General features: G+C 63.4%; 1 protein-coding gene across 3 annotated transcripts in view; it reads right to left on the minus strand.

The window, feature by feature from the left end:
* The window catches only part of SH3BP2 (SH3 domain binding protein 2), a 40158-nt gene that overhangs the window by 10793 nt on the left and 16360 nt on the right, over positions 1 to 13005 (minus strand). For 2 of the 3 annotated variants that reach the window (XM_060106785.1, XM_060106763.1), the window contains exons 1-7: positions 11263 to 11360; positions 4589 to 4728; positions 3362 to 3464; positions 1708 to 1825; positions 1282 to 1352; positions 339 to 427; positions 10 to 78 (exon numbers count right to left, since the gene is read on the minus strand). In XM_060106785.1, coding sequence (XP_059962768.1) covers positions 10 to 78; positions 339 to 427; positions 1282 to 1352; positions 1708 to 1825; positions 3362 to 3464; positions 4589 to 4728; positions 11263 to 11345 — 673 coding nt within the window. In that variant the 5' untranslated portion in view covers positions 11346 to 11360. Of the gene's footprint in view, positions 1 to 9; positions 79 to 338; positions 428 to 1281; positions 1353 to 1707; positions 1826 to 3361; positions 3465 to 4588; positions 4729 to 11262; positions 11361 to 13005 lie in introns of those variants that run through there. The other variant, XM_060106774.1, reaches the window with a different exon arrangement.

A 13005-nucleotide genomic window follows, 5' to 3' on the forward strand; every position in this document is an offset into this window, starting at 1 on the left:
CCCGCCTACCCTCAGGCTTCCCGGACTCGGGGCAGTCGGGCTCCATGTAAGAGTCGTCCTCGTCATCGTGCTCGTAGTCTGTGGGGCAGATGGAGGGTCGGACTCAGGGCCACCCAGGCCAACTGCACCCAGGCTGGGGTAGCCGGGTGGGGCTCTCAGGACCTTGCTCCCTCAGGGGGGCCTGGGGCCAGGATGAGGTGGGCAGGATGGGAACCCAAGACCCAGGCTGCCTGGGAAAGCCGAAGGGACGGAGCAGGGAGGCCAGCCAGCTATGTCTCCCGCCTGGGCAGCAGCCAGGCATGGAGGGACGGCAGGCGGAGGATGGGGACGCGCCTCACCTTCATTGTCAGTGGGGTACGGAGAGAGGCTGATGTCCACGGGCCGCTCGATGGCACCGTAGAAGCTGTCTGTGTCCGAGCTGGAGTCGCTGAGCGCAGGGCGGGCGGGGCAGTGAGTACCGGGCAGGGGGTCTCCTGCACTCACACTCTCGGACACGCAGACAGACACACACACATACAGACACGGACGCAGCCACATGCACGTGGACACTCCGACATGCGGATGCAGACAAACACACAAACACGAGAACACACACGGAGACGTGCGGACACAGAAAGATCTAGACACACATATACACACAAAACAAGGGCAGACAAAGGGACTGGAGGCTGTGGTGTCTCCCTCCTCAGCCCCACCGTGGTTCTCGCCACAAGTACACCCCGACTGCCCAGACGGTGCCAGGCCTCAAGGCTGGGCCCACGTCCCCACCTGCTCCTGCCCTGGGGGCTCAGGCAGGGGCCTGCGGGACAGCCTAGGTGTGCCCAGCCCTACCTGGGCCTCCCTATCCTCATCTCTGAAAGGACCGGGTGGATGCAGTTCCCGCCCAGAGAGCCCCTGCTGCTTTTGAGCCACCTTCACCCCGCGGTCATCAACACCCAGACAGGCTGGGTCACTGCTCTGGGCAGTCACTCTGCTCTCACTCCCTAGTGAGGGGTGCTGGGAACCCAAAGGCCTGAGCTGCTAGAAACGCCGGGCTTCCTGGGTGGGCGAGTAAAAGCACGTGTAATCCCCAAACAGGAACTACCAATGGGGTGCACGCATACACATGCTTACACACTCGGGTGCACACACACAGGTGCACACACGTGGCCCAGCTGGCACCTTCAGAAAAGCCTTCAAGGAGGGGATTCTGGGCCAAGCCCCCAGGGGTCAGGAGGCAGGCACACGTGTCAAGTCCAGGGCCCTAGTGACACCTGCCCACCATCACACCCCCAGGCCCACCTGGCATCCAGAGGCAGCTCCTTCTTCTCATGGAAGTGGCCAATCTCCCTGCGCAGCAAGGCCATCCAGCTCTGCGGGTCAGTCAGGCCCTCAGCGGGCATGATGCTGCCCAGGGGAGGAACCCACCCTCATCCCTCCTCCCCTGCCCGCACTGGCTGGTCTGTGTCGACCACCAAGGTTGGGGAAGACGACCCTGGCTGGCCCTTCTGGGGCCGCGGCCCCACTTCAGCCCACCCAGGGTTCCTCCTGAGACAGCATGCTCTGAGTATGAGGGGGCTGGCGCCAGGCCCTGGGCGTGAGGACCAGAGACTGGGGGGCGGCACCCACCCAGCTGCCCATGCCCCAGCCACGGCCCCTCAGGGCCTGGACGGGGGCCCTGATAGTTCCCCGTCCCCACAAGGCAGGTTCAACCCGGCCCCCCATCACCTTGCGCTCATCCTCAGAAGAGGCAGAGAAGAACCACGTGCGGTGCTTCTTGCTGATGTGGACGATCTTGAAGGGGAAGACGTTGCTGGACGTCGTCTCCTCAGCTGCCCGCATCACCCTGAGGGCAGTGCCAGTGGTCACCATGCGGCCCATGCCCGCAGGGACGGCCCAAGCACAGCCCCGCCCCTGGACAGGTCTTGGCACCCAGCACCACGCCCCGAGGGACACGGGAAGATCTGGACGGTCGGCCCATCGATGCTGCTGGCTGAAGGCCTGGATGCGTCAGGCACAAGGAAGCGTGTGGGCAAGGGTGGGCAATGAGCGGAGGGCACAGGGGTCCAGGAGGGTTTCCAGGGAGCAGCGCGTGCAGGGCTCTGATACGAGGACTTGCCACCCTCGCTGCCCACCAATGCTACTTTACTTGGATGCCTCGGGCCCTGCCTGGCCCCTGGCCTACCTCCTGGGGACACTCATGGGGCTCATGTCACCCTCAGCCCTGCCCCTGCTGCCAGGTGCCAGAGGCCCAGGGAGGCCACAGAGCCACTTTGCTGGCCTGAGAACATTTCAGGGAAGTGACTCACTGCGGCCGCTCCTGCAGCCAGGACATGGGGTTTGCGTAGAGATCACAAACTCTACCATGGGGGGCGCTGTCAGGCTGGGCGCCTGGGGCAGGTGTGTCCATCCGGCCCATCAGAGGGCCTGGACCATCCCCTGCTGCAAGGCTGCAGTCCCACCAGGCCAGGGGTGGTGTATTTGGGGAAAGGAAATGTCCCTCCCCAGGGGACACCAGAGTCTGATCCACCAGTGCCCGCTGGCAGCCACAAGGCCCTGGAGCCTCCCCCGGCCTCCACCTGGGGGATGGGCACTGGGCTGGGTGCTTGGGGCAAGTTTCCCTACTGAGCTTGCGGCCAGCATGTGAGTGGAGGCCTAGAGTCACTCCCCAGGGGCGCCAGTCCTGCCACTACACCACGGGACCCTCAGGTTCTCATAGGCAGGAAGGGCTGGGCCCTCCCGGTGGTGGGGGGGCCGGCAGGGGCACAGACTAATGCCATTGGGTGCAGGGCCTGGGTGGTGTGACACCAAGACCTAGAGCCAGGAATCACACTTGACCCCCGCGTGCAGGCCTGAGGCCATGGGTGGGCCCACACGTGCCAACATGCCCCATCCCCCCGGGGGGTGGGGGGGAGACCCAGTGCCCATGAGTCAGAGAGCTCCTTGAGGGCAGGCTCGTGCCCAACTGAGAGACTGGCAGCCCGCAGCAGGGAACTGGCCCCAGCCTGGGAGGCCCCGGGAGCCAGGGGGGCCTGGGGCAGGGCCTGGGGTAGTGGGCTGGGCTCTTGGCCAGAAGGAGGCAGAGATGGTTGGGGGGGCAAAGGTGGGGAGGAAGGAGGGACGCAGAAGTCAATGGGCTGTGACCGAATGGGGACTCTGTAGAGCAGGCTGTTGCAACCCTTGAAGCTGATAAAGCGGCAGGAAGCCCCAGCCTCGACCCCAGGCCCTTGGCAACGGCCTGAGGCTAGGATGGAGCGGCAGAGGCTGGACCCATCTGAAGGGCTGGGGGTGTGAAACATCTCAGGAAAGTCTGGACTTGCCTTGGGTGGGAACCGGGGGCGAACCCACTGGCCGTGGGGCTGAGGGTCAGTGGGGCACTTACCGGTTGTAGCCACTCAGCGAGAAGGCGCCCTGCGGGGAGGCGGACGTGCTACTCTTAAAGTAGTAGATGCAGCGCTTGTGGATGATGACGAAGCGCAGGGGCCCTGCGGAGCGGGGCGAAGGCAGGGGCTGAGCCTCTGGGCAGGCCCCACTCCAGGGACCACGCCTGGAGGCCCTGGGTGACTCCAGGCCAGGCCTCCTGCCCCCTCCCCAGGAGTCTACCATGGGGCCAAATGCTGACAGATGGATGGGCATGCTGGTCCCTCCAGGGCAGGGGAGATTCAGGGGGCTGTGTGGCGCTACCACAGGCCCCAGGGACAAGGGACTAAAGTGGCTCGAGGAAGGGCAGAGCCAGGGCTAGAGGCCCAGGGAGGCCACAGAGCCGCCTTGCTGGGTGGAGCGAGGCTGGGGGCAAAGAAGCCCAGAGATCTTGCCAACAAGAGCGGCAGGTGTGGAGCCAGTTATGGTGAGAACCCCTGGAGCTACTGCCCCATCCCTGAGCAGCCCCTCCCAGGCCTGGAGGCGGCTCATTTACAGCCACTCCTTGGAGGCTCCCTGTTCAAAGAGGAGAGCAGACCAATCGGAGCCCACAGAGAAACCAAACCAGTCGGCCTGGGGCACCTCAACCAGGCAGCACAGGGCCAGGGAGTCCCTGGCAAAGGGCACAGCTTGAGCAAAGGCATGGGACGCTCGTGGCTGGTCAGAGGGGTGGGCAAGGCCCTGATGCTCTTGGGCTTCAGTGTCTCGAAGCCTGGGCATCTCCCAGGCCTGGGGGCTCTCTCCCCCTCCCAGCCTGCTGTCCTAGGCACCAGAGCCCTGGTCTCATGAAGCTCTGGAGGTCCAGCACCCAGATGGCTGTTGGCCTGGTACGTGAGTTCATTGCAGACGGAGTGACTGCCTGACTCGCTGAACACCCACCTGATAAGGCGAGGGCACCTCCCAGGCTGAAGCTCCCTTGTCCAGCTGGTCAGCACTGTGCACCAAATGTCCTCCTATCTCCACCCGCTGCACCACCCCAGACCCTTCCACAGTCCTGGGGGCTGGGAAGGCCAAACTCAGGGCCCCGAGGGGGTGCCGGCAGGGAGAGAAGGGAAACTCTGGAGGGCCCACCAGGTAAGGAAGGAAGAAGAAGCTCAGAAAGGAAGGGTGCTTGGCCAAGGAGGTCCAGTGGGGCTCAGCCCTGTCCCCACGTCCTCCCATTGTGCTCCCCACCACCCAGGGGACTCACATTTGAGCAGCTGCAGCTGGGTGCCGCCCTTCTTGTGCAGGTAGCCAGCCTTGGCCACACCCCCAGGCATGGTCAGCAAGTTCTGGGCACCAATGGCCTTCATGGGGACGGGCCAGTGCATCTCCTCGGCCGCCATGAAGCTACAATAAAAAGGGAAGGGGACATGTCTCAGCCAGGGGTGGGAGCCGCACCCTCGCCAAACAATCCTTTGGTGGGTTGGCTGGGATCCACGCAGTCTCCCAGTCAGCCTGGGGCATCGTTCGGGCAGGGGCCACCCAGTGCACAGTCTCCAGGGGCAGGCTGCCTGCCTCAGGGTTAACCCAGGCCCGCAGGGCCCTACATTCCAGGCCCGGCTGTAAGGCCCCGCCGCTTAACAGCCTCTTACTCATGTTCCAGCTGCTCTCCCAGAAACCTGGCAGGTTCTTTCAGTTTCACACTTCCGGTATCTGCCTGGAATGACTGCCACCCCTCCTCACACGGAGAACTCCTACTCATCCTTCAAGACCCAGATTCAGACTCCCCTCTTCTCTGACGCACCTCAATGCCCAGTCACATTCGGGGCCTCCCGCACCGCACCCCTGGTCCCTCTGAACAGCACCCACCCACCCCGTACTGTTTTATCTAGTGCCTGCCCCCACCCCACCCGGGGGTCCGTCCGGGGGCCCCAGTGGAGTTGGAGGAGCAGTTCGGGTCACACCCAGAGGCCCAGCCTTGCTGGAACTCCTGCCCCATCCCCAAACACACACACACAAAGAAAACCACTCCGCTCTCAGCAAACCGGCAGGCTCCAACAGATGTTTACCGCCTCCCGCCTCCCCGGACGCCTGCTCCTCGGCCCCTGCCCAGGTCGCTCGGGCTGCCCGCTCCAGCTCCACCTGCGCACAAAGCCACCCCTCTGGCCTGCGCCCCAACCAACAGTGGAGCCTCCGACAAAGCGCGCCACCCCCGCGCCCGCCCGGCGGCCCGCACCGGACAGAACCCAGCGGGCGTAGGGAGGAGGGGGCCCCGCGCCCACCCGCCCCGGGAGGTGCTGGCAGACGGACAGGCCCCCGCCCCGTCCGAAGCCCCCAGACCCGCTGGAGCCGGCCCCCGCCCGCCTTTGTTCCCGCCGGAAGCGCCGGCTCGGTCCGGCTCGGTCCTCACAGTGTCCACGCGGCGGGCACGGCCGGTTTCGGGGGATCGGCCCGCGCCCGCCTCCCCTGCGCGCACCGACACGGAATCGGGCCGCGCGCCCGGGCCGCCGCCTCGCCCGCGGCGCCCTCCTCCCGCCGGCCCCTGGCCCGCGGCCGCAGCCCCTCGCCCTCCATGCCGCCGCGCCCCCCGCCCCAGCCCCGCCCCAGCCCCGCCCCCCTGCCCGGCCGCCGGCTCCGCCCCTCGCAGGTGAGGCACCGCCCCGCCCGTCAGCCCGCGGGGCCTCAGTTTCCCCGCCGGCCGCTGCGAGGGTTGGGGTGCAGGGGCGCGTGGGCGCGGGGCGGACGCCTGAGGGGCCGCCCAGAGTCTGGAAGCCATGGAGGCGAACGGGCAGCCGGCCTCACGGCCCCGCGCGGCTGGAGGGCCCCCGACCGCCCCCACACCCGGGCTCCAGCCCCTCCGGCTCCTGGCGGCGGAGACCTCGGGAAAGTGCCTCCTCCTCCTCCCGGAGCCCCAGCCCACAGCTCTGTCAAGGGTGAGTGCGGGCCGCCCCGCCTCCCGGGGCTGAGCTGGAGTTGAAGCGGGGCTGGCTGGCGAGTTTCCCCTCCCCTCGCCCCCCGGGGCGCGAGCACTCAGGCTCCCGGGCGGGGCTGCCGGTCCTCCCTCGTTCCTCCCCCGTGGCCCCCTCTGGGCGGGCTGCGTCGCCTGTCTGACCCGGGATTCCTTGCAGGGGTCAGGGCTCCGGTCCTTGGCAGCTCCACCTGCCTGGAAGGATGTGGGCACCTCTCCCAGGAGCCCCCTAGGCTGGCTACAGGCTGGCCTCCCAAGCATGCTGCCTTCTCTACCTCCACTTGCATACAGGCTGCCACCGAGATGGGCCACCTGCAGCAGAGGGTGGGTCTAACAGCTTCCGCCCTGCTCCCACCCAGCGGGAGGTCCTTGGTTTCCAGGCCTCTGCCTCAGGCCAGCGCTCTGGCCCCTTCCCGCTGCAACCAGCCCCTGCCTCTCATGCCTCTACAGCAGCCTCCTTACACTGAGGCTCCAACCAGCCTCTGTGCCTGTTCCCAGTGCCCTTGCCAACCCCACGCGCCCAGCATTCCCAGCCCTCTAGGCTGCCTCCTCGCAGCCCCCTGCCTGTGCCCCCCTCCACCACCTCCGGGCAGCCCCACCCCACCTCCTCTCCTCAAGTCCCTCCCTGGCCTCCAGTCTCTTTCCTCCATCACCCTCCCCTCAGCACAGGCTCCAGCACACACGCCATGCCCATCACTGCTCTGTTCTAAAGCTCAAGGACCTGCTCATGTCCAGCTGGCCCTTCCGGATCCAGCCCCTGTGGACCTTTCTCACAGGCTGCCCTCCAGCCCTCCACCTCCTGTGCGTGTGCCTCTGCACCAGCCAGGCCCGTGGCTCCTGTTACTCAAATCAACCGTGCTCCCCCCTTCAGGCCTCTGTCCACACTGTTCCCACTGCCTGCTGTTACAACTGAACTAACTCACCCTCAAAAGAGTTGGTTCAAATGAACACCAGTCCTTCACAGACTCTTCCCAAAACCGAAGAGCAAGGCATTCATTCTATGAGGTCGGCGTTACCCTGATACCAAAACCAAAGACCTCGCAAGAAAAGAAAACTACAAAAAAAAAAAAAAAAGAAAAAGAAAAAGAAAAGAAAACTACAGACCAATATCCCTATGAATGTCAGCGTAAAGTTCTTCACCAAAATACTAGCAAACTGAATCCAGCATCATATAAAAAGGATTCTACACCATGTGGGATTTATCCTAGGAATGCAAGCTTGATCTAACATTCAAAATTCAAAAAATGTGGGGAATTGCCTGGTGGTCCAGTGGTTAGGACTCAGTGCTTTCACTGCCAGGGCCTGGGTTCAATCCAGGTGGGGGAACTAAGATATCGAAAGCCTCACAGCACAGCCAAAACAACAACAACAAAAAACCCAAAAAACAAAATTCAAAGCAGGTAATACATTATATCAATCGAATAAAGAACAAAACCCACATGCTTATGCTGATAGATGCAGAAAAAGCATCTGACAAAATGTGACAATCCGTCATAATAAGAGCACCCAACCAACTAGGAGTGGGAGGAACCTCCTCAACCTGGAAAGGATATCTACGAAGAACGGAGAGCTAACATCATAAACAATGGTGAGTGACTGAAAGCTTTCCCCTACAAGCAGGTACAAGGCAAGGACATCAGCTCTTGTCACTTCTATTCAACATTGTACCAGAGGTTCTAGCCAGGACAATTATGCAAGAAGAAGCAATAAAAGCTATGGGCTTCCCTGGTGGCGCAGTGGTTGACAGTCCGCCTGCCGATGCAGGGGACGCGGGTTCGTGCCCCGGTCCGGGAAGATCCCACATGCCGTGGAGCGGCTGGGCCCGTGAGCCATGGCCACTGAGCCTGCGCGTCCGGAGCCTGTGCTCCACAACGGGAGAGGCCACAACAGTGAGAGGCCTGCGTACCGCAAAATAAAAAAAGAAAAAAAGCTATGCAGGTTGGGAAGGAAAAAGTAAAACTATTCAAAGATTAGATGATTAGAAAATCCAAGGGATCCACTAAAGAAAGAATGATTAGAACTGATAAACAAGCTCAGCAAGGTGGCAGGATACCAGATGGATATACAAAAATCAGTCCTATTTCTCTACACTAGCAACGAACAATCCAAAAATGGAAGAGAGTTAACTCAAATGTCCCCTCTTTCAGGTGGTTCCACCAGCTCAGGTCCAGCACACAGGGGGCACCCAGGCAGTCCCAAAGGAGGTGTAGAAATGTTGACCCCGCTGGGTGCTGGGGAATACAGGTTGCCTGGAAGGCGCAGGAAGCTGAAACAGAGCCCCACCCTGCTCCATCGCCTCCTCCCCCATCTGTAAGGAGACCTGGCATCTGTGTGGGGCAGGGGGTGCCAGAGGCAGAGCTGAGGACAGATGGGGCCCACCCCGCGTCCTGGCTCCACACCTGAGTGAGTATGGGGAAGGAGCCGGGGCAGCCCATGGTCCCACCCTGGTCAGCTCGGTGGCCAGGCAGGTGCAGGCCTATGAGGGGCTCAGTCTCACCTGGCTACCGTCCCTCTGTGGGCAGGAGGAGGGCTCTTGGGTGTCCACGGGCTGACCTTGGGTGGGGAGGGTGGGCTGTGGCAGGCCTGGTCGTGCTCCACCTTCACCTCCCCTGGGAATGTCCCTGCTTCAGGGACAGACACCGACATCCACCGCCCCTCTCCAGAAGATGGACCATCGAAGGGGAAGCTCATTCTGATGGCCGGATATCCTCTGGCTGCCCGGCCCTGCCCGGCACCACTGGGTGAGCTGGGTTGGGACCCGCCCAGCAGCACAGTGCCAGGCACGCTCCCCAGTCTCTGCTCCGTGCCCACCCCCACCTTCTCTCTCAGCTGAGATTGGTCTGTGTGACCCAAGGCCCGAGGCTGCAGGGGTGAGGGAAGAACAGGCCGGGGAAAGCCTCTCTTTCCCACAGAGACAGCCCCGTTGGGCTCCAAGAAGCGCAGGCTCTGTGGCTTCCACCTGCCTTGGGGCTGCGAGCCTCTGGGGCGTGTGGTCATCCCCTGCACAGGCCCACACATGAGCTGTAGCTCCCCACACTCAGTCATTGTCACAGACGGTACACCCAGACAGGATGTGTGCATGAGCCGCACGGCCCGAAGGCAGAAGGTTCTGTGTGTGCACATCAGTGTGTGTGCACACGCGTGTGTACCGGTGTGAGCCTGTGCACCAGGTTGCCTGGAAGGCACAGGAGGAAGGCGCTGGAGGGTGGGGTTCCCTCAGCTCTCCTCTCCCACACCCGCAGGTGCGGTCTTGGCTGTGGTGAGGGAGCTGGCACCTCGTGGGACCACAGGATCAGGGTTCCGTCAGTGGTGACCAGGCCACCCATGTGTGGGAGCTGCAGGGTGAGGGGGGCCTGGGGGGTCCCAGCCCCGACGGAGAGGAGACCAGGTCCCCCAGTGCACTCACTCACACCTATGCACACACTCACTCATCATAGGCCTGCATGCACACTTACACACTCACACCCGAAGACACACTCACATACCCACCTGCATATAATCATACACGCACATGTACACACATGCACTCGCAATACACATGTACTCGCTCACACAGGCTCACACGCATACGTATGCACACACTCATCCGCACATGTACATGCTCACATTCATTCTTTTTTTTTTTTTTTGCGGTACGCTGGTCTCCCACTGCTGCGGCCTCTCCCGTTGCGGAGCACAGGCTCCGGACGCACAGGCCCAGCGGCCACAGCTCACGGGCCCAGCCGCTCTGCAGCACGTGGGACCCTCCCGGACCGGGGCACGAACCCGTGTCCCCCTCATCGGCAGGCGGACTCCCAACCACTGCGCCACCAGGGAAGCCCTCACATTCATTCTTATACATACACTCATTTTCACACATGCCTGCTTGTACTCAAATGTACTCATACACACACACTGACTCACGTGTATATTCACAAACACACATACACACACACACACACACACACAGCCTCCAGGGGCTAGCAGGACCCTTCATGGGTGGCCCCAGTGCCCTGGGCAGGCAGCTTGGGCACAGGTCAGAGTAATCATCACTACCCCACAGCCCTGCACTGGTCCAGAACCAAGTCTGACCCGACAGCTCATTAAACCCCACAGGCGTTGCTTTACCTCCATCTCACACTAATAAACAAGCTCAGCAAGTTGTCAACTCGCATGGAGCACACCGGGCACTCACCGTGGGGACCAGACTCTGTGCTTCTCGAGGACCACCCCATGTCACCATCCTAACAGCCCCTGACGTGTGAACCTGTGTCACCCCCACGTCACTGATGAACACACCGAGGCTCGGAGAAGCTGAGTAACTCAGAAGTCATACAGCCAGTGAAGAGTGGAGCGCTCAGCCTGTCCCGCCCGCCACAGAGCGGGCGCTAGGTGGCGCTGGAGGGGCGGGGCCCCGGCACCTCTCGGTTCCGTCTCTCCTTTCAGTTTCTCCTCCCCCTTCCTCTTCCCAGAATCTTTCTCCATAAAAGAATGAAAACCAGAAATCTCCAATGAAGGCCAGTGACGAGCCATGCCAGAGGGAGGGAGGGAGGCACGACCTGGGCTGGGGTCCCTGAGCCCCTGAGGCTCTTCGGCTCCGTGCGGGACCCCCCAGCACTGCGCTCCCAGGGCAGGCAGGCAGTGGGGGCTCACACAGCTCTCCGTGTCCCCGCAGTTCAGGCACGGTCACACTGACACACCATCACACTCACACACGCACACACACAATGTGTGTGTACCCAGGACCCAAACGCCAAGGCCACCCAGGCAGGGCAGCACATGACCAGGGGGCGGGGTTGTCCTCTCTGGGCTCCCACTTGTCCCGTCCAGCTGAGGGCTCTCCTCTCGGGGGCCCAGGGCCAGCGTCCTGTGCGCCCCACCGCGGGCCCCGTTGAGGGGGGCTCTGACTCCACACGGGGCCTCCCTGAGCGGCTCTACAGGTGCTGGGCCGGCACCACCTCCCGAACCCCCAGCCCCAGGGCCGCCCTGCTGACCTGGTGGCACTGACCCAGCACATGACTGTCTTCCTGCCTGGCGACGGCTTGGGGGCAGGTGTCCTGGGGCCCAGGAAGGCCATGTGGCTCAGGGGCCACGGGGCGGGGCTTCAGCCGGCCTCCCCCAGGCAGGCGCGGTGCGGTGCCCCGCGCAGCCCAGAGTGCCGGGCCGGCTACACCCGCGGTGCCTCCTACTGACAGCCGCCTGCTGCATCTGGGGCCCGTGGCCTCCAGGCCTTCCTCCCCGCCCAGGGTTTCCTGTTGCCGGGCCCCTGGGCAGCCCCGGGTAGCCAGCACTTCCTGCCTTCCACCCGTTGAGGTCCTGAGGCCCAGCGCTGTGCCCAGTCAGTGCCGTGTGGCCTGCTGGCTTTGGGCCATGCCCACTGTGGTCAGAAACCACAGGTCGCCAGGCCCTGGGATGAGGCCAGCTATGCCCCTGGGAGGCAGCTCCCCGCCGGTCCCCCCTAGGGACACCTCTGTACGTTTGACTTCTTCCCAGCAAATCGCTGAAGCCCCAAAGCCCAGGGCGCCAGGCCTGGCCTCCCTGACCCCAGAGACAGCCACACAAGAAGTCGGTGCTTACGCCCCGCACGGGGAGCTCACTTCTACCCGGGCGTGCTCCCACCACCACCACGGGCGCCACTGCCCAGCTCTGCCTTCAGAGGCTACACAGAGCAGCTGTGCCTCTGGCACCAGAGCCTTCTGCGTTTCAAGGTGGCCACCTCTCTGCCCTTTGACACCAAGGGACCAAGGGATGGGTTCCAAGCCTGGGCCCAGGCGTCGGCCCGTCACCTTCCCTCCGTCCCCCAAGCCTTCTGCCCCACCCCATCCCCCCATGCCAGGCACAGCCACTCTCTGCTGCCTCTGTGAACACCTGGCTGGCTAGAAGGCACTTACAACCCCCGCGGCAAAGCACGGTCCTGTCACCACTCCTTGGTCCCTGACTGGGTCCCTCCCAAGCCTGCTCTGCCCCACCAAGCCGGGCTTCCTCCCCCCGCCAGGTCCACAGCCAGGAAGCTGGGAGCAGGCATTCAAGCCCAGGCTGCTTGGTGCTGAGCCCCCAGGCCCCCTGCCTCTCCTCCCCTGAGCTTGGGTCTCAAGGTCACACCTCGCCCAGGGAGGACAAGACCAGCTGGAGGAAGGAGTGCTTTGGGGCCACGCCACGGCAGGATTTGAGGGTGACAGAGGCCACAGACTACGGGTCCTCAGGCATTGCAAAGGCCCTGTCCTGCCCGCCAGGTTTCCCAGGGCATAGCCCCACAGCCAGCTGTGCCAGTGCCTAGTCAGCCTGCATCCCTGCGTGTTGGGGCCTGAGGGAGGCCGGCCCTGGGCTGGGGGCCTCCATCTCCCACTGTGTGCACAGCACCAGACCCCTGCCAAGGCCCCCGCACCACCCGGGGGCCAGTCTGGGGTGTGAGACTACCTGCTATCTCCTGGAGGATGGGGAGCTGGGGCTTTTGTGTGCGAGCTGTCCTCAGGGCGGGACCCTGGCCTCCGCAGCCTGTGTCAGCCTCAGTGCCCTCGGTGGCCGTGGGCAGGCCATGCCTTCAGGAGAAAGCTGACACAACAGATGGACGGGTGGTGGCAATGGGGAGGTTCAGTGGGGCCCCCTGCCCTTCCCCTTCGCAGCCTGCCCAGAGTGGGGAGAGGGCTCCCAGTCAGACTCAGCTGGGCACACCGCCCACCTCTATCCTCTGCCAGCTGTGGGCCTCAAGCTACTGACTTAGCCTCTCTGAGCCTTAG

Source organism: Mesoplodon densirostris, chromosome 1, assembly GCF_025265405.1.
Source record: "Mesoplodon densirostris isolate mMesDen1 chromosome 1, mMesDen1 primary haplotype, whole genome shotgun sequence".
In the NCBI taxonomy this organism is placed as follows: Eukaryota; Metazoa; Chordata; class Mammalia; order Artiodactyla; family Ziphiidae; genus Mesoplodon; species Mesoplodon densirostris.